The sequence below is a fragment of the Pagrus major genome, chromosome 2 (genome assembly GCF_040436345.1).
Source record: "Pagrus major chromosome 2, Pma_NU_1.0".
Classification (NCBI taxonomy): Eukaryota; Metazoa; Chordata; class Actinopteri; order Spariformes; family Sparidae; genus Pagrus; species Pagrus major.
This window is the reverse complement of record NC_133216.1, coordinates 22,683,724-22,707,608: the sequence shown is the minus strand read 5'-3', so window position 1 is coordinate 22,707,608 and position 23,885 is coordinate 22,683,724. Positions and strand designations below refer to the sequence as shown.

Below are 23,885 nucleotides of genomic sequence, written 5' to 3'. Positions count from 1 at the left end.
GACAGTTCACTTGCAGTGGCTAATGTGAGCTGTGCTTAATGTACCTTTAGAGTGTTCCCATACAATGGTGGGTGGTGGGTAGCCTTCAGCAGAGCAGTTCAGCGTCACAGTTTTCCCATAGATCCCATCTTGATCCTCAGGCTGAACCACAAACTGAGGAGGAACTGTACAGACACATAAACACAGGTAACAGTTGACATCGATACATGACATGTTTTTGGTCTCTTATTATACTGTAGCCTGTGTATGCAGTCAAACACTACTCCTGATGATTTTACCTACCTTCCAGACAAGAGAAACTAATAAGTGATGTTTGGTGCTGCAGGGATTGCTTAAAATGAAAACCTGCACACATGCTACAGATTATAGTAGTCCACTAGGTGCCATTAGATACATAATCAGTTCCTTTGTGCTTTCTCACCTCTCACAATAAGCTGACTCTGGTGCTCCACGGCAGCAGCCTCGTTGCGGGCGATGCAGGTGTAGTTGCCGTTGTGGTCAGGCGTCAGGTTGGAGATGCGCAGTGAGCTGGTGAAGTCGATGTTGTCCACGGTCACACCCAGGCTGGCGGGGATCGGCCGTCCGTCTTTCTGCCAGGTGATGTCCAGTGGCCGGTCGCCTGACATGACCACGCAGGGGATGAAGACACGTTGGCCGATGGTGAAACGCTGGAACTCAAAGGGCTGAATGTAGGGGGGGACTGCAGACAGAAAGGGAGAGGGACACAAAGAACAAATGTGATTTCAGCCGTGAGTTTGAAAGACGATCTTAATTCCCTGGATTCTGTGGCAGGTGCGGTGTCCTTTTCTCAGAGTAATCCTGCAATCTTCTAACTATCTTGCTCTAAAGAGGTCACTGAAGGAACATAAAAGACCCGAATAGCAAAGCATTCAGCAATAATTCCCTGTCATTCTCAGACTGAAACATTTTGTCCTTTCAGAACAAGAAGCTACAAGAGCACACAGAAACAGATAAAAAATAAATAAATAAATAAAATGACTCATTCAGGTTGATGGAAAAAGAAAGTTTAGTGAACAAGAACTTTTTTTGTTTGTCTATCAAAAATCATCTATTGATGGACTGACATACACACTCACCTAACTCCCACCCTGGCTACGACAGCAGTCCTTTATTTTATACACTGATCTAACAGCCTGATTACAGGAACAGCTCATATCCATAAAAAAACAAGCAAAGTCAATCTTGCTGCTTAATGTAACTACATAGTTTTACAGTCAAAAGATCTATTCAAACTGCCTGTGTGTCTGTGGGAAATCTCCAGCCATCGCACAAGTCAACTGTGTTTGAGTGTCCAGTGAGTTCAAATAACAGTGGAATAAGCAGCACTTTAGCACCTTATTTAATTCACAACAAAGTGGAGATAATGGACTCCAGGGATCCCCAAAGACACTTCCGCATTTTAAGCATGAGCAGAGTAAATTAACAAATGCACTCGCTCACTACAGCACCACTGGGAAGTGATGCTTTGTATCATCGCTCTCTCTTTAGCACTCACTCTCTCTCTCGCCCTCTGTTTCCCTCGCTCCATTGGAAAGTGTAATATAGTGACAACAACCTGGCGTACTGTACAGAGGGAAGGAAATGGGGCATAATGGGGAAGCCCTTTTTAGTGTTACCCATTACAGCTGTAAGATCTCAGAGGAGATCAGACACTCAGCTGATAGAGTCTTCATTAGATACCCTGATGTACTGAGGAATATCAGGTAGATTAATTTAGAAGTCCACTGAGGTCTATGCTATATGATACAGCGGTCTGCCTCTCTATGTGAGTGGGTCTTTTTATTTTCCAATGAGGTCATTTTCAGATGCACACACAGACAGGAGGCAGAAAATGGATGTGCCTCAGAATTGGCCTTACATAATGTATGAGATGAGATACCATAAAGTCTTTATGCTAAGTTAAGCTAATAGGCAGCTTTATATTTAAAGGATGAGTAGGTGTTTATGGCATCTGGTGGTGAAGTCTCAAGTTGCAACCAACTGAACACCCCTCACTACAACCTCCCTTTATAATCATGCAGGATAACCAACATGGCTGCCAAAAACATGAAAGGCCCTCTCTAGAGCCTGTGTTTTGTTTGTATGTTCTGGGCTAAGGCTCAAGATGCAACGGAATTTAATATAAAACAACAATAACACATCAAAGTTGTAAGGCATATTTCGCTCAACCAAACTCTGTCTACGCAACTCAGTGGGACTCACCTCTCACACGGACATGGACACTCTGGGAGTCCATCTTGTTGGGCTGGACCATCACCTTGCAGTTATATTCGCCGGCGTCCACCTGCTGCACGTTGGTTAGCTTCAGAGTGCCATTGTTTTCAAACGCTCGCTGTCGGTGGTTGAATGGTAGCAATGCTGAGTTTTTGTACCACTTAATGGAGTAGTAAGGGTAGCCAATCACGCGGCAGTGAACGAAAGCATCCCGTCCAGCAATCGCTGTGATGTTTTTCATTGGACGAATGCTGGCGCGGCCTACAAAGGGACAGAGAAGGAGAAAGAGCCCTCTATAAAGACATTCAATGGCTGGTGTTGTTGACATCAAACAACAGGGGTGGTGAAGTTTGCTTTGTTTGGGTGTTTTTGTATATTATACTATATTTCAGACTTTCCAAATATATTTACTATTTAAGAGGAAGGTTTGGTTTCCCTCGGCAGCTGCACATATGGTATCTGCCATCAAAATACTTAGATGTGAAAAAGAACTGTTGATTAAAGATCTTCATGTTAGTTTAGCACAGGATCTTAGGCTTAATTCCAAGTGGGAGGCAGTGAAATAACAAGCAGATTAAAGTGCGCTAAACATCTGTAGGAAAACAGATCATTTAAATAGCACTGTAGTACTGATACTACTCTGCTCCTACTGCTCACCCACATAACTGTAATACATTCTGTGTCTCATAACATGGAAACAGAATAATCGCTTTAGCATCTGATCGTGAAGAGTTGAATTGGCTGCCTGAGTAAATACACGCAGACACAGACACACATGAACACTCACACACACACACAAGCAAAATTTATTCATGCAAACAGAAGAAATATATTTTTCTTCTGGCTATTTACAAACCAGCCCATTTTGGAACCCAATATCCAGATACGCTTATGTGCGGCAAACCAGGATAATTCATTTGACCTAAAAATACAGGCATGTAGGAAAAGCACAGTAATAATTTGGAGAGACGAGGCTACAATATTACAAATTATACAAGGAGCAGAGAGAAAGGAAATAATGCATACAAAAGAAAACAGAAAAATCAATCAGTGGAGAACAACCTAAAAAGAAATGTGAATGTGATTAAAGATTTAATACTGGAACTAAAAAAAAAACTGCGCAAAGAAAAAAAAGAAAGAAGTGCACGGAAGAGCATACATAAAAGCAAAGAAACAAACAAAATCCTAAAAAAAAAAAAAAAAGACCCAAACAACATCCCGCACTCATGTACAGCCAGCTGGACAGAGAGACAGAGACAGACACACATAGAGACAGACAGGTATGTGTATTGTTGTTCTTGGAGGAGCTGATTTGACAAGCACCTCTTACGTTTATTCGAGCCTGGTGGTACACGACCCCGGCCGAGTTGCTGCACGTGCACCGGTACACCCCGCCATCCTGCACCTGGGTGTGCGTGACATTGAGCTGGCTGACCACGTGGCCCTCGTGGGTCTCGTAGTGGCCCAGGTGGTGGTGGCTGTCTTTGATGACGGGGTCGTCGTCCAGCGACCAGGTGCACCTGGGAGGGGGCGTGCCCTTGACGTTGCAGACCAGGAAGACGGGCTCGTTTGGGTTCACCACCTTCTCGCTGAAGGAGGACAGGATCTTTGGAGTACCATCTGTGGTGGGGGATGAGGTCATAAGCATCATATTTTTTTGAAAGAAAAGCATTCATTTACAGTAAGTTTTAAAGCCACGTTTAGTGACATAGTTGTATCATACTTATTCATGTCTTCGTGTACAATAAATGGCATAATTATCAAAACTGAGACTGACTTTGTTATTAAGATGACTGAAAAAATCCTGTTTAGTTCGTCTGACTTTGGCTGTTAGGGATGCGTGAAAAATTACTCACAAACAAAATTACTCCAATACAAACTAATAGATTGTTTAATTTTGACAACAACCTGTTTCAGCTGGAAGAACTGTTCTTTGTTGTGGCTTCTTTCTTTCAAATAGTTAGAGGTACAATTACCTCAAACATGTTCAGCATTTTTTGTTTTGTATTATTCTTGGTAAAGTCTCCTAGAGAGCTGCTGCTACAGTATAATGTTCCTGCCTTGTATAAGGGATGTTCACTCGGGGCTCAACAATAAAGATTGCCCGACTGCCTTGGCAAGTAAAATGCCACACTGGGCAAGTAAATCCAGCAACTAGGAATTAAAATCCAGCAACTAAGAATTAAATAAGAATTAAACACTTGTTCTTTTCTTCCGATGATGATGACGGAAATAGCTGAGTGGCAACCAACTCGCTTCCTTCTTTTCTCTGTTGAGCGTGACATCTGCAGTAGCGAACGGACACTCACAAGAAAATGTCGGCTGGTGGCATTAGACGATGTGGGCTGAATTCTAATTATATATGGCTCAGTTTACCGCAAGTTTGAGAGCTTTATTTGTATAGGGGCAATTAAAAATTGACTTTGGGCAAGTAGATTTCTGACCCACTAAAGTAACCATTGAAACATGAATTGTATATAAAATCAGTGGTCGGATCACAGAGCTTTTTTTGGAAAACTGGTTTATTATTGTCTTATCAATTAAAACCCTCCTGCTCTTATTCGCCAACGGTTTCTGGGTCTGTGAGTGTTGAGGATGAGAGGATGTGTTGTTGGTAAATCTTTGTCATGAAAACCCTTTTTTTGTGAAACAATAAAACGCAGAAAACGGAAAAGAAAAATCACAACCTTTTGTCAAGACTTCAACATCCTGTGCCTTTCATTATGAACAGTGATCCAGGAGCTTTCCTCCCAGACGCACAGAGCTGCTGGTTTTTGAAATGTCTCTGTCTGCCTGCTGCTGCTTTCTGATAATCTGTTCCACATGATTATAGATTATCAATATCTTCTTTTTACAGCTCCCCGGCCACAGGAGACAGTTGCCTGAGCATGGCTGCCAAGGTAAGCTATTGGATTCAGGATTGTGTGTGCGCGTGTATTTTTGTCCGTGTTTGTGAAGTCTGTGATGGTCATACTAATGGCGGCCTATAGCAGAGAGTCACAGCAGGATGCCATGAACACATAAACCCTGTATTGATCTCCGAGGCCTGAATCTGTTTCTGCTAACTCACTGATTATGCATAAGACAGCTGCTACACTGAGGCTCTTGGTCAGCATATATGTGTATGCTCCATCTGACAAATCACATGCACACGCTTTACCTTCAAGGATGACTTGCACAAAGTCCTGTGCCGACATCTTGCCCTTCCTGGCGAAGCACTGGTAGGCTCCGCCGTCACTCTTTGACATTCCCTCCATGATGAGGTTCTCCCGGTTGAGCCCAGTGAAACGAACGTTGTTGCCGGGGTAGATTATCTCTCCATTGCGGTACCATGACAGCTCATACTCGTCTGAGCCGCTCACACTACAAGACAGAGACACCTTGCTACCCACACTGCCTTTCACCTTCCGAGGGCTGACCACTGCCTTCAAGGGCTCTGAGCACACAAGCATAAGAGAAATGTTTTTAATGACATTAAGGCTCACAGGAAGACACAGTAATGGAGGTGGTGGACACAAGATCTGAGAGGAAAAGGTTGGAACAACTATCTCTATTAAATATTAGACAAATAGACAAAACAATTAATTGATTAATCGAGTCATTGATCGACTGCACTTCTGATTATAACCGATCATGATGGATATAGCAATGATCATCATTTAAGTAATGTTTTAAGAATAAAATGTCGACAACAACATCAACAACAATCTCCATGTGGCTCTGATTTGCTTCAATAAACTACAAATAGATTAACATGAGCAAATTACAAACCCAACACTTTCCACATATGTTATATCACAAACGTGTAAACTGACAATAAAGTTGTATCAAATTGTGTTGTTTTTTTATGTATGTTTGTGGCAGATATTTGTTGGAATTCATGCACATAGATGTACACATTGTTGCTTTCAACTACAGCTACAGGTTATCCAGCTGCTTGATAATCTTTTAATTTCCTCAGGAGACATTTTTTCTGCCATGTCATGTCCAGTTTTCTTATATGAAATCACGATAATCACCACCATTATCACAAATGCTGATGAGAAGATCATGAGAGGATTTCATACCATCAATATGGACCGGAGTTTTAACATAATTCTTATAAACCATTTAACACAAGTTGGTTCTTCCATTTTTCATTCACACCATTTTCCATCCAATCACATCAGCAACTAACAATATTTTTTAATTTCAGTTAAAATTAATTGATTAGTCTTTTAGTCTAAATAGTGTCAGAAAATGGTGACAAATGCCCATCACGAGTTCTCAGAGCCCAAGGCAACATCCTCAAATTGCTTGTTTTGTCCACTCAACAGTCCAAAACACAGTATTGTCAATTTTAAATTACATAAACAGAAAAGAAGAATCAAATAATCGAGTAATTGTTTCAGGGCTTTGTTACAACTGACTACATCAATATACAGATAATACAGAGGCAGCAGTGCTCCCTTTAATAAAACACTTACGTTTGACATACAGCCGCCCCATGACCTCAGCATTGCCGTAACTGTTCCACACTTCACAAACGTACGTCCCAGAGTCACTGGGCTGTGTGCTCTCTATCAGCAACCCTGTGATGGTCTGGCGGAAGCGACTGTCAGGCTCCAAAGGGCTGTTGTCCTTCAGCCAGCGGTATTTGGGCGTTGGGTAGCCTGAGGCCTTACAGGGCAGCTCCACCCGATGATTAATCATCACCTCTCGGTGGTCAAAGCCATCCAAGATGCCTGGCTCAGCATTGGTGGGGTCTGGAAGGAGCAGAGAATTTAGTGTTAATTAGTGGTGAGCATTGCCAGGCGCTTGACAGTATAATCCAATATTGATTCTCGGGGTCAACATTCACTTCGATGTACTGTATATTTTGTTATGTGAGCTAGAAGACAGAGAAACAGTGTGTTCCTAAAATTTCTGGAGGGACTTTAATGCCCCCCACAGTCTCATCTAATCCATTTATTCATCTACATGCTCAGTGCAACACATTTTAAATTACCCTCATTTATCAAACTACAATATGCAACAGAACTGACACTATAGTGCGGCCTGCATTGCAATGGTTGTTTACTTGTTACTGGCTCAAAGAAGGGCTGCATAATTCATAGTTGGCCTTAGAGTGGATTGCATGGCAGGATTGGACAGACAAACCCATTTATTGGTCATGCAATACAATCTGCAAATCAATCAAAATATCCGGGGCAGAGCTATAATTCATATGGAATGACATTTTTACAGTGGAAATCATTTTTTGCTGTCTGCGGTTTTAAAATGCCAAATCTACATTAAAAGTATAAGTACACGTAAGGATGATCTATGACATTCTCAACACTTGGATCAAACACAATATCCATGTGTATTTATGTCTTGTTATCCTGTTTTTCCATCTGTGTCAGTATATATTGCAAATTCAGCACATAGTCATCAGAAAAATGACAGTATGGGTCGACTTTGCAAGCAACTTATTGCATCCCATATTTATATTTCTTGTTAAGAGGCAACCTCTGGTGGCTGTAGTAGTCATTATTATTTATTATGGCAGCAAAGAAGGAAGTCAGGTGAAGTAGTAGAGAGAGCAACCACTGGTTGGGGTGGATGGTTGGGTAAAACAAGTACAGGACCATCATCCAAGAAATTGCTATTGGTGTCCCTCGAGTTATTTTGAAGCTGCTGTAAGTGTTGTTGTCGTTTTAGCTAACTTCATGTCCGTTTTGCAGGTAGCAATTCCCTCCCTTCTGTCTATGCCACCAAATGAACACAAAGCAGTTATCCCCAAACATAGCAGCAAACCGGAGGATCCTGGTCTGTGCACATTATAGACAGACAGGACCGCCTCTTTATGGAGTTCTCTGTTTTGATTGGATAAAGTGTGCAGGGATACCAGAACCTTTCCTTTTCTCTTTTACTCTTATGAGCTGGGAGAGGAGAGACATGGGTTACTGACCACTGTATAACAGTGGTTACTGTTGGAATAAAGAGCTATCAAACACGTATTTAATAAAAAAATATATCACTGGCTTTAACTTACATCATATACATAATTTAACTCAAGTTAAGTACATGATGTACGCACTTACATCACGCATGGAATACGTAACTTAAATTACATTCTTGTGTTAACCCAAACCATGTTTTTTTCTGAAACCTAGCCGTGTAGTTTGTTGCCAAAACCTGACCAAACTGCGAGCGTATAACAAAAGTCTGGTACGCCTGTCACTGGCACGTTTTCATGTTGATTTAAGAACGATGATATTAATCGTTGGCAATCAACCATTTAAATCATTTAGGTATGATGATCTGTTGTGCAAACTCTGTTACATGGTGACTAAGACAAATGTACAGTCTTTGCAATTAAATTGATTTCAGTTTGAATGCAGTACTGACCTGACACAATGAGACGCGCGCTGTTGCTCTGACGAGTCTCACCGGTGTAGCGGTGCCGCGTGGTGCAGCGATAGTTATTCAGCCCATCCTCAGGCAGGACGTCCAGAATATACAAGGCTCCCGTGGATGTGATGAGATATCTTTGTCCTGGAAAAGATGAAAAGATCAAGTGGAAAAATATGAAAGGCTGAAGTTGTGTGCTTGTTATGTAGAATCAAAACAACTTTTGCAGAATAAAGAATTTATTTACTCCGCCGAAAGCAAAGAAGTTTGAATCTCAGCGCATTAAACCTTTAGAAGTTATTCTTTATTTCGGCATGAGATGAAGGAGTTTACTGGAGTAAAGGGAAAAAGAAATCATTTATCTCATGTAAATAAACAAAAACTACAAGACATTTGGTGTAGTGAGCCTACTGCAGCCAAACTCCCCAATATTTGAACTTATGCTGCAAACTACTGTGTTAAAATCACCTAGATAATGTAAGACAAAATGTATCAATGACTTCCATAAATGCACAAATCGTGTTCATGAAATCAGATCTGCATATCAAATCTTTGACCTCCAACAGCTTTTACTGTCTTATCTTTGACTTCTGCTGCTGCAGTAACCTCACCGGCGCCAATGTCTGGTATAGAAAGCCAATCTGTCTTTGGCTGTCGCAGCCAGTTCAGTATGTACGGTAATATTATGTTAATTCTGCAGATCAAACCAGGCTGAGTGGGGTTGTCAACATCCATAAGGAAAGAAACCTTCCTCTCTGCCATCACATGAATGCCCACATTCCCATGGGAGCGGATTGATGTCAAAACTGATCGAAAAAGCAATTTACAGGAGATTGTCTTCGCTGCACTGTGGTGGGCATGCTAAGACAGAGGCAGCTTAGGAAGCCTTTAAGGCCCGAGGAGAAACAACACTGCAACAGCTACAGGTAATGTTGACAGGCTTGAGATAAAAATTATTGTACTGTGACCTAATAGGGCTAAAGTTTCTAAATACGGCCTTCACTGCCACTAGATGTCACACTAAAACAACAGCATCTAAAATCAAAACAAATAGGCGCACCAGACTCCATTGACAAAAACACTCATTTTACTTCGCAGATCATCAAAAAACTCACCAAAACCATACTGCGAAGTCTTTCCGCTGTTCCAACATTCACCAACTTATAAACCCTTAATTTACCAAGTTACTGTAGATGTGAAAATATTTTTGCTTTTCAAACTGTTTTTTATTTTCGTTAAGGAGCCATTTCTTTGATCTGCCATGTGACCTAAAACGGCATAAAATAATTATTAGTTTACTAGATATCCTGCTAATGTTAGCTACCTAAAATGTCAAGTAAAACATTCTTTAGTTAGCTGGAGTTTAATGGTTCAACTGAATGTGAATACCTTATGCTGAATGCTGCTAACCATCTGCCAACTCGCTTTTTTTTTACGTCTGGGAGGTCACCTTCTTATTCTCTTTATCAACACAGGTGACATCATTCTCTGTTCAGGACGCCATTACTCCACTTTATCTTCACTTAGCAAATAGTTGTTTGCTGCTATATTAATGTCCAAAATCTCATATATAGATGCTTTAAAACGGTTTCACACATTTTAAGAAAGCCTATATCTACTCTATGTACTGTAGCATGTTTATCATTTGATTTCCTCAGGCATATTGTGTGTAAATACAAAATGTGCAGTGGAACAAGATAAAAAACAAAAACATTTACTTATTTGTCATCTTTTCACACTCTGGCTTCAAATTACCTGCTAATAAAACGCTAGAAAAAACACAACCAGACTTGGACGTGACAATGCAGTTTGTAAGTTGACAGGTTTCAGGGGGGATTATTTCCTGGAGGAGGTTTCCATTTCTTCCTGCGTGTGTCATTTGATTGACAGTAAGCAGACTGTAATATAATGTGCACATTAATACGAAAATTTGGCACTATGAAATAACGATTAGCAGGGAAACTTGGACAAAAACAAATTAAGGCTTTATGTTACTGTGATGGATTATTGAGCTCGGGCAATTCCTGTCTGTGGAAGTTGTTTTTCATAATGTGCAAGAATGAAAGGCAGCAAATGGCTTGTTCTGAAGGTCTGACAATATACCTGTACATCTAACTACTTGGGCTATGTATAGATACCTGCATGAAGAATATCAAGAAAATGAGAAACTTAAATAAATGGCACCAACGATCGTAAAGTCTTGGCTGACTCTGATTAAGGTTACAGCCATTATTGTTTGAGAAATCTTGGCTGCTTAGATGAGCAGAAATTCTGTCTGCATATTTGATTTTGATTGCACCTCATGTCTGAAGGCAGTCATATCAGCGATTTATATAAAAGTAGAACAAACTGGGGCTGTGTGGGAGCCAGCTAAAGCAGATTAGCGGTGGGTTATTCGTTTTAGGTTAAACAAGGGAAGCTGTGGGTTTTCTTGTGATTTTTCTCTGAAACAGAGTTAACATGGATGATGTTTTTTTGATTTATGATGAGAAAGTGGGAATGTCTGTCAAACCAAAGGAAAAATCAGCAAAGGTTCTGAAGTGATGAATTTCTTATAATTCATCTTATTTACATTACACTGATGCAGCTTTAATATTTATTGTGCTTTCAGTCAAAATGGCCTTTCAAATCGTCGTTTCAAGATCCTATGAAAAATACATGGGCGAGCAGGTGCAGAGGTTTCTCTTTTCAGTGTGGGTTTACAAATTAGATGCCCCCTCCCTCAGGTCACGTAACATCATCCCCTGTAGATCAGAGTGAAAACAACCGTATGTCACATTTTAATTGCAGTGTTGCTCCCACATTTCATGTTGCAGCACTGAGTTGAGTCATAGTGTTACCAGACAGAATTGTTTGAATAACGCCACAGTCCAAACCAATTAACCAAACAAATATTAATGAGAAATAACCTAAATGTAATTTTCTTCAAACATTAGATTCCAGGCTAATGTTAACATCAAACCCACTACATGTTTTAATATTCCACTCGAGACTAATGTGTACGAGAGAAGCAATGCATGCTTAATATGCTTACATTTCATAAGCAATTTTTGATGTTTATACATGCAAAGGAAAATCAACCTTGTGGGGTTAACCAAACGGGGGGATACAGAGAGAGGCGGGAAAAGAAGAACAAAATATCGCACAGCTATTGTAAGCGTTGACCTAGATAGAACCGACAACAGATTCCACGGATCTGATGTCCTGAAGGGGTTTCACTGGTTTACATACAGGGCTGTTAGATGGGCAACCAGCAAGTGGAATCTATAAAGAGAGGGAGGGAGGGTGTGACTGTGTGTGTGTGTGTGTGTGTGTGTGTGTGTGTGTGTGTGTGTGTGTGTGTGTGTGTGTGTGTGTGTGTGTGCGTGCAGATGCCGGCAGCCATGCATGCATGCCAGTATGCGAGACGATTGGTGGGAGGAAATCTTCTCAGAGGTTGCGGAGGCCAGATGCAGAAAAATAAAAGCATTAGTGTTTATGATCATCGCCTTTGCTTTTTAACTAAATTTTCACTGGGTGTAAACACAGCAGGGGTTGAGGTCATTTCGTCTTTTCATTTTCATTTATAAATGCTTCTCATATTCTAAATATCGCATTACTCTTTTGTTACTAATCGCAGGAGGCTGTAATCTGTTCCAAAAAAGCAAGAAAAAGACCAGACCTCCTTACTACAATTGTACCAATAATTAACACTATGTCTAAAAAAGGTAAAAACCCTGAAAATGACAAATTACCAAGCATTCAGACATTTCCTCCAAAGCTGTCCACTCCACACACACACACTGCCTCTTTCCCTTTTTTGTCTCCTCCCTTCAGGCTTCTCCATTTTGATTCTGTACTGGTCCTCTGAAATCTCACTGTGGAATCCATCTTGAGTGAGACAAAATGGTATTTCACTCCAGCCGCTGTGAGCTGCTGCAATTTTCTCTTCAAGCACCTCTATACTCCTGCAATGCCTTTTAAGACGTCAGAGCCCAGTTATTGTGTTATGACAGAATGAAGTGCAGGCAGAGGGGACGCTACAGTAGGGAGGGGATACGAAATGAGAGCTATTGTATTGAATTGTATTTTATTGTATTTCTTCACCGCTCCCTTTAATTCCACGGCTTTATCTTTAACTCGCTCACTGCATCAGCATTTGGGAGTAATTCCTGTCCACAATGCCATGTACGCGAGGTAAGAAACTATGTACAATGACCTTTAAATGCTAAAATATAAGAGTTGTAAACTGGTAGTATAGTGTAGTATATAAACTGCTATGGATTAATTAAGGCAGTAATTGAGGCCTCAGGTCCCAGATGCATTACAAATCCCCTGGACAGAAATTTCTGTGTTATTGTCAGAGAGTTGAGCCCTTCCCTCCATTCATTCACAGGAGCGCTACTGTAAAGTGAAAAAGTGCTCCACTCCACCAGACACACTTTATCTAATCATCCCCGCTTTGCCAGAGACAGAATCTAATACGAACAGCGGGCTCTCACTCTCAGCAGGCTAAATAAGCCTCGACGTACAGATGAGCTAGTGTCACAGCATCCTAGCTGCCAACAGACGCTCTGAAGTCGCTGCGATTTAAATGAGAGGCGAGCTGGTCAGATCTTCGCTGACAATCTGCAGCTCAGTAACTAGAGTGAATTAGTTTTAAACTGCCAATGTGTTTATTCCAATCGCCCATGCAGAATAAACAACTGTAGACAAATGTGGTCGCAAGGGGTTGATATTTCTGGCATGTTACCAAAAGTAAAGATATTTTTTAGTATCTGGAGCTCCCGATATTGTGTCAATAATACATATGATAATACCTTGTGAATAATCCAGCACAGATGTTAGACCTTGTGACCTCATGTGGTTGCATTTTTACTATTTGTTTAGTGTTGTTCTTTTTATTATCATAAATTCACTTGGCCAAAATAATCTTGTGGTGAAAAATCTAATATAGCGACACCCGTATGTGCATGTTTATCATACAGTTTAGCGTCTTAGCAGGCTAACCTTTACTAATTAGCACTAAAAACACAAAGTACAGCTAAGGCTGAAGGAATTATATCAGTTTTGAAAAACCTTTTTAAAAAAAAAAAAATCAGATGATGGCAATTGATGAAAAGTCAGAAGACCACCACAGCTCTGACAATTTATCCTCAGGGGAACATGAATCTGTGCACTAAATATCACTACAATCAATCAAACAGTTGTTGAAACATTTAACTCATATTTACATATGTGAACCTAATGGAAAGGTCATCAGGATTCATCATTTGAGAACCATAAATGTAGTAAAAAATGTTGTGTCAGTCCATCCAGTAGCTGTTGAGCTATGTCAAAAGATATGTGAAAAAGCTGGATTATTCAACAAGAGGAACCATATTCTGTCTTTCAGGAGAACCACTGAAGGCAACACTGATGTCACACTACATGTATGTCACAGTTTGATTGTAATAGACTGAAAATGTCTGGTAAAGAGAGTCATTTCTTCTCTAAAGGGCGAGTTGGTGAGTCAGAGTAGTTACTGTTTAAAGAGGAAGGTGGGACCGGCTCTCAGTACTCTGTGAGTCAGACGGCGAGGAGGGACCCAGTTCTAGTCGGGTCAGCAGAGATAGAGAGATGATAAATGGGCTTATGAATGTTCTAGGTCTGTGTGGTAACTTCTCTGGCCCACTTCAACTCTCCTGAGTCAGTCCACAAATTAAATTAAAATTAAAAACAGATAGCTGTCTATCATAGGCTGACTGTTGAAAAATTGCACCATCTATCCAGTTTTTTTTCTGCTCAGATATTACTTAAGAAAATGCCACTGGTGTGCTGTTACAGCTGGATACAGAGCCTCTCTACAGCTCCATCTTTTGTCTGCTCACAGAACAATACCACTGTTTACTGTCTGGTTATACAATCCTATAGTACTACAAAACATTAGAGAGGAAACACTGTATGACTCCAGTGATGCTAATGTCAGAGGAGCGAACGATGTATTGGACTCATTTCTGCCTGCTCTGAGTCGGGGGTACGGTGCATCGCGAAGCAGGGCGCGGGGGGCCAGTCGTCTGATCACAGCTTTAATCTGAGCTGATTGAGGTCAGATCGCAGGACTGAACTCTCCACCGCAGAGCTCCTCAGGGCTGCACGGCTACATGCAGAGAAACTGAAATGAGTGCTGTGATTATTCTGCAGATCAAACCAAGAAAGGCCTATTGTTAATCCATCTGTCCGACTGCTTACGAGATTACTTATATATAATAAACAGCTATACATAATTGCGTATATGCACTGTTTGACACACTGAACTGAGTATACCGTAGGCCTCATACTGAGCTACTGTAGTTAGCAGATCATTGGGTGATTGCAGACACATTGGCTCTCACTTGGATCCATTTAATTAACATGATGACTCAGAAATCAATAAAAGACATGCTAATGGTCAGACTACAGCAACACTCTTTAAATCAGTGAATACAGCTCAGTCAGATGCCACAGGACAGTAATGGACGGACAACATGACACTTAACACCAGGAGAAAGAAGCTGTTTGTGCAAACTGCGACTACAAAATTAACGATATTTTTGGTGAATTCATGAAAACAAAAACAGTAAGGAAAGTAAACCTTCAATGTCATCTTTAGTTGTTACAGTTATATGTAGCATATTTAAATGGATGGCAAGTGAGACTAATGGACTAATTTCCGCACAAGCTAGGTAGGTTACTACAGGTGCAATGAGCCACCATAATTAGGTTGATTGAAGTAGGTGTACTAAACGCTTTGGTCACTGAAACAAAGTAGGTTCTTCCGTATTTTCTGTAATTCATAGTCCCCAACTAAAAACTGTCAGGAAAACAGTGAAAACATCTTTTACTGTCGTTTTTACACTTTGGTTTTGGTACAGATTAAACAAACAAAATGGTAATTTGTTCCCTTTACAGCTGCTGATAGGCAGATTTTGTTACCACTGGACAGAGCCAGGTTAACTGTTGCTTTTTGATGAAATTTCGGTACGTGCACAGTAGGGCTGTCAATCCTCCCCTCAAATCATATTCGAATTTCTAATGCTTCTTATGTTAAATATTCGAATAATATTCAAATTTTTTTATGTTTTTTTTTTTTTTATTATATCATTATATTCACCGATACCAGCTTATTATTAGGCCTACATCCCGCGTCCACTAGAGGGCACTTCAACCAAATCTGTTATGTAACATTTGCAACAAGTTTTACCAAATCAATGCAAAACTTCATGAAGGGAAATCGAAATGTTATTAGGCCAGATACACATATATAGATATGGCCAGAAATGTATAATAAATATATATAAATAGATAAGATATAACGCCAGAAATATTCAAGCAATGATGTTTACTGAAGAAGCTGATGTTCGAGTAATGCATTGAATGGAGGTGTGCGCTCATGTTGCTCGTAGTCGAGTGGTATTTTAACGACTTACAGCATAACTTGCAAATGACGGTTTCTCTGCTCGTCGTTGCTAAGGCACAAGTTCGAACGTCAGTTTCCACACTCGAATCTTCTCATTTTTGAAAAAATTCAAATTGTATTCGAATAGCGAAGTTCGTTTTGACAGCCCTAATGCACAGTCTTTTTGGAAACGGTGATATATGTCATTTTGGGAGAAGCTGACAAACAACTTATTGAGTCATTTAGCTATGAGAAGGTGTTAAAATTGGCAGACAGAAGTAAAATTCACCCATGACAAAAGAAAGTAACTAAGACTGAAACAAGCTGCATGCTCACTTTGGCTGTGTCCCAATTCAGGGGCTGCATCTGTCGAAGGACGCATTTGAAGGCCAATTACGTCACAACGCCGCGCGAAGGCTGTCCCAATTCGAAGGCTCCTTCAAATGCACCCCACAAATGCAGCCTTCTTTTCCCTCTTTTTGGAGGACGCATCGCTACTATCCTTCGCGGCCTCCCATATCCCAAGATTCTTTGCGCGCTGCTGCTCAGTCCCGAAAACGAAGAACGAAAGAAAGAAAAATGGCGACACAAGTGGCACAGATCTGCATTTAAATGTAGGAATTGGGTTTATACTCGGTTTTTACTCATTTGAACATCCAACGCCAGATATGTTAAACTTCAAGGGACCTTAAAACCTCCAACTTTTTTCAGTCAAACTCTCTACTCGTATTTTCACTTTTGCGGGCCTGGGCGGCAGAAATCGCGACGTAAGGGTAAGGGCGGGAACATCTGGTGACGCAACCAGGAAATACTCCAAAGGCTAGACCGTCCCATTTAACAACGGTTGACGTGGCTTTCGAAGGTACCTCCGAAGGACTCGCCTTCGGAGGCCGCAAAGGCCGCGTCCTTCGAAGGATGCAGCCCCTGAATTGGGACACAGGTATAGTCTTGTAAAATAGACTTAACTCTGCACACATAATTCCACTGCAAACTCCACTCCCCCCTGGATCTTTGCATGTCTTCACAATCACCATTTATGTGTGTCAGACTCACAGACAATCGATATGGATTTTCAGCACTGCTGTTAAGTAGGCAGTATGTCTTGTCTAAAATTTCAAGGTGAGTCTGATAACTTGGTGGGAAAAACAATGAAAATGGATTTTGCATGAAATTCTAACTGGTGGGAAAATAATCGTGAAAAACAAAGCCTGCAGTGGATTTGACTTGTGGCAAGAAAAAAATCAATTCTGCATCATATAACTTATGAGATAGCTGTTAAAATATAAAGTTGCTTTTACAGTGCCATCATCCGGCCAATCAGTGTTTTATCTTTCTGTGAGTTTAAACAAAATTGCTCCAAAAACCCAAACACATCCCAATTGTTTTGAGATAAATCAATAGGGTGCAGACTATGATTGGAGCATACAAAATGCAGATTAGATTGAAAATACTTAAGCTAATACTGTTAAAACCAGGTCAAATGAAGACGCCTTCAGCACCTGTAAAGTCACCTATAAAAATCTCTTTCTCTCAAAGCACCTGCTGTGTGAATAGATTTTAGGAATACAAGTAAATGACAGAGCTGCCATTGAAGCCCCAGTGAAGAAGGCATCCTTGGTTCAGTGAAAGTTTTGGCATCAGAGCTGGAATGCTAAGAGAGTCTCTGTCTCTCATTCAGCCTCAAAAACCTCTGTGTTCCTGTTTGGCTCATTCGACTTCCTCCCCTGCTTCTTCTCTCTCCACTGCTTGGTCTCTCCTTTTCTCCCCCTCTCTGTCTCTCCCTCTGTGTCCTGAATGCTAAAACAGTGGCTGGCTGTTTCAAAACACTGCAATGAAATCCTGCAGTCTCAAACGTCCACACCAAGTAAACACCTTCCTTTACCTAGACGCTGACCCCAGAGCAACACATCTAAGTTGTTTACTAAAAAAATAAAATGTTGTACACTACAAACTTAAAACTAATTTAAATATTGAAATTACTGAAGGTGTTGTACATAATAATAATAAAAAAAATGGGGGGGGGACTGACAAAAAGAACTAAATGAATCTTAAATCCATGTCACATTGGACAAAAAACCTACTTGCATGCACTTATATCTGGCTTTTGTCTCAGTGGGTATTTATTGGCTCAGGCTTAAATCTGCATTGATGGAACAACACATCTGGGTAGACATGCTAATTTTCAACCCTTTTCAACCCTTTTCAACCCGCGATGCTGTGACACTAGTTCCAGATGTTGGCATGTAAAACGTTTTTGCATCAAACAGTGCTGAAACAAAGTTCGATCAGCATTGAGTTTAAAAGAGACGGAAGCAAAGGATATGGGGTATTTAATTTATCAGCACAGGCTTTGATCTGCAGTGATGGAAACACGACACCTGGGTGGACACACCTTTTCCAGCGCGATATATCATGTAATAAGAAGAAATTATGAAGGTCACATAAACAGAGACACTTACGGCATAAATAATTCCCCCTACTAAAGGCTTTTTGGATCAATAAGACCATTTTCCATTGTGTCTTTCCATTAAAAAGTGTATCATAAGTGTTTGAATCACCAAATTCTTCCCAATTCGATTATCTTATGACTTAGAATAACTGGAGCATCAACAACAAATGTGAATTTAAGTAAAGTGACTCTTATTATCAATTCTTTTTTACCACTCCCTGATGTAACAGCTACAACAAAACACCATTTAAGGCCATGAGTCTGAATGCATCACTCAGACTGGATCTGTTCAAATGAGACACCAAAGCATCCAGTTGGGTATTTAATGTTTGTCTTTGTTCAGAGGTATTTTCAAAGAAGAAACCGGCAGACAGAGTGAAATGCAGTGACTGTTTGTGTTGTACCACCAACGTTTTAAATTAAAAATGGGTTTTCATTTGTCATAAATAATTTGTGCGTTGTAATCCATGCAAAAAATGTCCAACTGCCATGAGATGAAGAATTCATATTTAATAAAGAAGTGAAAGATGTCATTTTAATAAATCATGGTGTCCCCCCCCCCAGCCTACCAGCCCACCATTTCTTACTTGCTCCTGATAATTGGTCAGATTGCGACTGTGCATTGAGTTATCAGGAGTGATTTAGTGGACACAAAGGTGATAATGCAAAATAAAGATTTAACTAATATGAGAAAATGTTCTGTTACATTTTATTATTTTTCTTCCTATTATAAGTTAAATTATTATATTGCAAAATGGCTTAGTCTTAATGAAAATTGTTGTGGTGACTAAATTAACTGGGAGGGAATGGATTGGATATTATTGCAGGACAAGTATTATAATTTAGAACTAGCATTTAAAAAGCAGTTTGGTAAATATTTCCACACATTTCTGCTCACCGAAACTTGTGAAAGCAGCGTAAAAATGAGGAATGACTCATAAATGATAGCCCCAATGCATGTTTGCCAACGACAATATGTCCAACATGGAGTCCAAAGCCACGGGCTACATCATACACGGTGAAACAACTGCATGCTACAACAACAGAGGCAGAGGAAGAGCAGCAGTGAACCTGAGTGAAGAGACGGTTTATGTCCCGACGGGAGGGCACCCCCGTACAAGAGCGCGTGGAGAGAGGATTAATTTTACATTAACGTATAGTAGCTGGCTAAGCCTGGCTGCAGGCACGCACACACAGGCACACACACATTGCAAAAACTGCTGAAAAGGAGAGTCAGGTCTCCAAGGTTAAAGAGTCTGGGGGTTGTTGATGTCTTTGATGAGGTTAGCAATCCAGTAATCTCTGCTGAAGCCCAGAGCCATTAAACAGCATGTTGCTAAGCAGGTCTGTGCATTGAAGAATGTCAGGACAGCAGCATCAGAACAACAACGCAAACAGGTTTAAGGTGATTTTTCAGTGAGGTAAGATGTTTTTATATACGTGTGTTTCAGTTTGCCGTAAAGCAACCAGCATATTTCACCTGTTTCCACATGTTTTTTTCTCCACATTAAGTGTCGAGCAAGTAGTTGTGGTTTAATATCTTTTACACCTGGTGTGCTCACCGGCGATGGGGTTTTCATTTAATTTTATTGACGTTTAAACCCCGGTTATGTAACCAATCACCAGGCCAGTTTAGTGAGAAAGCAAAGAGGAAAGACAATTAGAGAAAGACACACTCAGCAGGCGTCAAGGTACAACAGCAGGTACTGTAGGCACAAATAACATCAGGCCAACTCCCACAGCCTCAGATACTGTGCTCTCTGTTCTCGCACAACTAGATCCTCCCCTCGCACTGTTGGTTTATGAAAGTCACAAATGTTCCCCATTCTGACTTTCAGATGCTACCAGCACGCCATTGAGAAAGTATTTCTCTCCCATTTAATGCGATCATCGATTACTGTTGGTGGGAATCTCTAGGCACATCACGATTCAGTCCCAATTTAGAGGGGGCTACTTTGTGACTACTACTACTTTTAAAACATAGCACATTTGTAATGATCCATGATTGAAATAAAAAGATTAATTTGCTGACACTCAGCCATCTACAACAAAACTCAAGAAGTACCCTAGCTTTGAGCATGAACATGTTTAAGTCTGTTATATTTCACCATCCTATTGGTTAATCTGTAAGGAACATACAGCCTGGTCTTACAACCCTGAAGGTCTGATGAGACAGATGTATTTTAAATCCTGTTGTCTAATTCATACTGGGCTCCTGTGTTCTTTGTACACTGGTTAACTGTATAGAAATAAGACAATGTTTGAGCTCAAAAGAGATGTTCAAGAAAGCCCAACAACTGCAATAAATGGTCATCCGTTGAAAATCATACCACACCAACCTGTATCCTCCTGCCTTAATGCCCTTTCTTTGTCATTTTGCTACACACACATTTCCACACCCAAATTGCCAGCCAAATAATCTAATCACTTATTTCTCTAACCCACAGCAGGAGAAACTGATGTCAACTGTTGCACTCTGTGTTTGACTCTATGTCGGGAAAATTATACTCACAGATGGATAGTAAAATGAGTAATTAAATCTAGCCTTCTATTTCAACCATACTGGAGAGAGGATGTTGGCTTTGGCCGGCTCGTTTATGTGTGTGTGTGTGTGTGTGTGTGTGTGTGTGTGTGTGTGTGTGTGTATACAACATGTGTAGCAGTCTGCCATCATAACCTAATTATTGCAGCAGCTTAACAACAGCAATTAGCACATTTCCATCAGACGACACTAATTTGTGAATTCCATTCCAGCGCCATTCAGGACCAACACACTGAGAGAGAGAGAGAGAGACTTAATTCACTGTTGAGCTACTGGCAACGCTAAATCCATATCTATAGAGCTGTGAAAATTGCTTATGGTAATTGCAGTTATTGTAAAACTAGGCTGAAGCTTTAATGAAATTTCAAATTTTAATCATTTGTTTTTTGTGTAGTCCACATTTACCGACTTCTCCCCCGAGGGACCCCGTGTTTCCTCATCTGACTTCACAATAAAACGCCTCTCCCCGACGGATAAATGAAGTTGTTCTATCAAACAATGATTTCCTCTCACTCTGGGGAAAAGGAGAATCCCATTTTAGCAATATTAACACACCTAAATGTATAGTTTTCTCATGTTACACATTCTGATCGAAGGCAATTAATAATGATCATAATAATTCATATTTAATGAATTACTTACAAATACTACTAGTAATACAATGCTAACAGTAATATTTACAATAATAGCTGCAACCTTCAAAACCACTGATATAAAATTACCTTTTAACTTTAAGCTCTGTTTTGGTCTCCACCAACCCCTGAAGGAAATATCTGGGCCTCTAGTTTCTAACTGCTCTGCTCAGCTAGTCTTCATGATTATGATGAAAATCATAATCATAATTATTTTGGTCAATATTGAGTTCATGATTTTTTAACAATATTACTTACTAACTTTGGAAACGTCATGCATCTATTGAACTTAAAAAACCCACCTTTAACTTTATATATAATTGAACTGAAAAACAAATAAACAAATGTCTTATAACAATAATAATAATAATAATAATATGATATAATAAATATAACAATGTATTTAAAGTATAACATTTATTAAGCTGTCATTTTTATTTATTATATAAAATTTGAGAAAGAATTGCCGAAATGCGACTCGTCCGAGAGCATCATTACGAAACAGAACGTGGCACGATAACTGTTTTATCTTCAATTATCGTTTACATAACTGTTGGAACCCAAGATCACAATTGAAAATAAAATTTGGTCCATTGCCCAGCCCTACCTGCTGGAGCTGAAAAACAACAAGTGGCAAGAGTGAACCAAAATGTTAACGATGAGCTGAAAGACACTAAAATGCAAGAGAAATGGAATAGTTGGGTGATAATTCATTGTGGGCTTGTCACTTTCGGCAACCACTTTCATACTCAGTAGCCACTGCTGTAGTAGTCATGTTAATATAAAGTACATATTGATTAATGTTTCTTTAAAGGTCTTCAGTAGTGGCAACAGCTGCCGATTTTGTAATGAACTATGATTATTTTTTGCTGGTGAGAGGACAGGACATATCCAATCTACTCATCTACTTATTGCTGTAGTTTTTGGTTAAGAAAGTTTAATAAGTTGTTTGAACATTCTTCAGTTACCTTTTGAAGCCGTTTCTCTTGAGGATGCAGCACTAGTGCACCTGTCAGAAAATGTTAAAGGTGGACAACTCGCGCAGTCTTTGTGCATACAACTGCCTGAGAATAACATTCTCCCTCCCTCCTTCCTCATCCCCCTCATTTTCCCATCTCCCTGCCTTCCTCTACCCTCTAACCCCCCCCTCCTCCCTTACTTCCTACGCAGAGATGCATGTTGAGTGATAGGCCTGTGGATGAGTCTGGACAGTGCGTCTGAGGCCCTGGTTTTTAATAGGGTTCTGTTCCCAGTAATTATGCTGACACAATTTGATCAGCGCGGGGCTAAGTATCTTCATCTGAGGGAGATCGGGGGGAATTAACGCTGATGTAATAAGTACAATTTGTCACTATTAAGACGGAGGTGTTGACAGGCGCTGGTGTTGTCAGGGCAACTGATGGCGCTCCCTTGCTACAGTATGTATTCTCCTGCATCCGGCGAGCAGAGCTGTCAAGCCCCCTCAATAATCGATTCCTTAGGTTGCTCTGCACCGGCTAAAGCACACATACTATGACATACTGATATTCACATACAGTATAATAAAGATAGACTGCACCTGGATGTGCTGCAGTGTTACTGTACACACTATATACACACGAGAAACATACAGTAGACACAAACAAACACAAGCAACAAACCAGAACAAAATGTGTTTTACCCAGCGGCTACTGTAAATTAGTGTCATGACTGAGAACTGCTGCCAACTGCTTTCAGCTCCAACACTGAGATGTGGACTAGTGGACACTCACAAAACTCTTACAATGACACAACTGAAGCACTCAGCGTCATTATATTAACTGCGAGGGTGCAGGGTAGCGAGGGTAAAAAATGCAATAATGAGACAAGACCTCAGGCCTCACCCGTTGCTGGGGAGACAACCAATGCCAAGATCTTGACCCTCTAATCCATCACATCGAGCATTTTTCTGAAAGGAATCCACATTAGTGATTTATACAAGATGTAGCTGTGCAGAGTAAGCTGTAAGGCTTCTGGGAAATCTCAGCTTCTTACCAAAATTGTACTTTCAGTGTAATAATGTTCGATATGCACTAAGCATTTTAATACTGTATGAAACCTGAGCTGTGTGCTTCACACCATATTTTTCTTTCAGTTGGATGAAAACTAGGGGTCTAACTGTACATGTATTTGTCCTGAACAATCACAGTATGGACGTCACGGTCCGGTGCATGCAGTAATATAACAAATACATCTGACTGTCATATGGCGAGAGCATATGTCAAATGGCCGAGACTG

At 40.4% G+C, this 23,885-nt stretch overlaps 1 protein-coding gene across 6 annotated transcripts in view; it reads right to left on the bottom strand.

Moving 5' to 3' along the window:
• The window catches only part of dscamb (Down syndrome cell adhesion molecule b), a 106,855-nt gene that overhangs the window by 38,038 nt on the left and 44,932 nt on the right, over positions 1–23,885 (bottom strand). For all 6 annotated transcript variants that reach the window (XM_073489332.1, XM_073489360.1, XM_073489351.1 and 3 more), the window contains exons 2-8: positions 8,608–8,754; positions 6,702–6,980; positions 5,396–5,671; positions 3,559–3,855; positions 2,224–2,496; positions 422–700; positions 45–164 (exon numbers count right to left, since the gene is read on the bottom strand). In XM_073489332.1, coding sequence (XP_073345433.1) covers positions 45–164; positions 422–700; positions 2,224–2,496; positions 3,559–3,855; positions 5,396–5,671; positions 6,702–6,980; positions 8,608–8,754 — 1,671 coding nt within the window. The remainder of the gene's footprint in view (positions 1–44; positions 165–421; positions 701–2,223; positions 2,497–3,558; positions 3,856–5,395; positions 5,672–6,701; positions 6,981–8,607; positions 8,755–23,885) is intronic.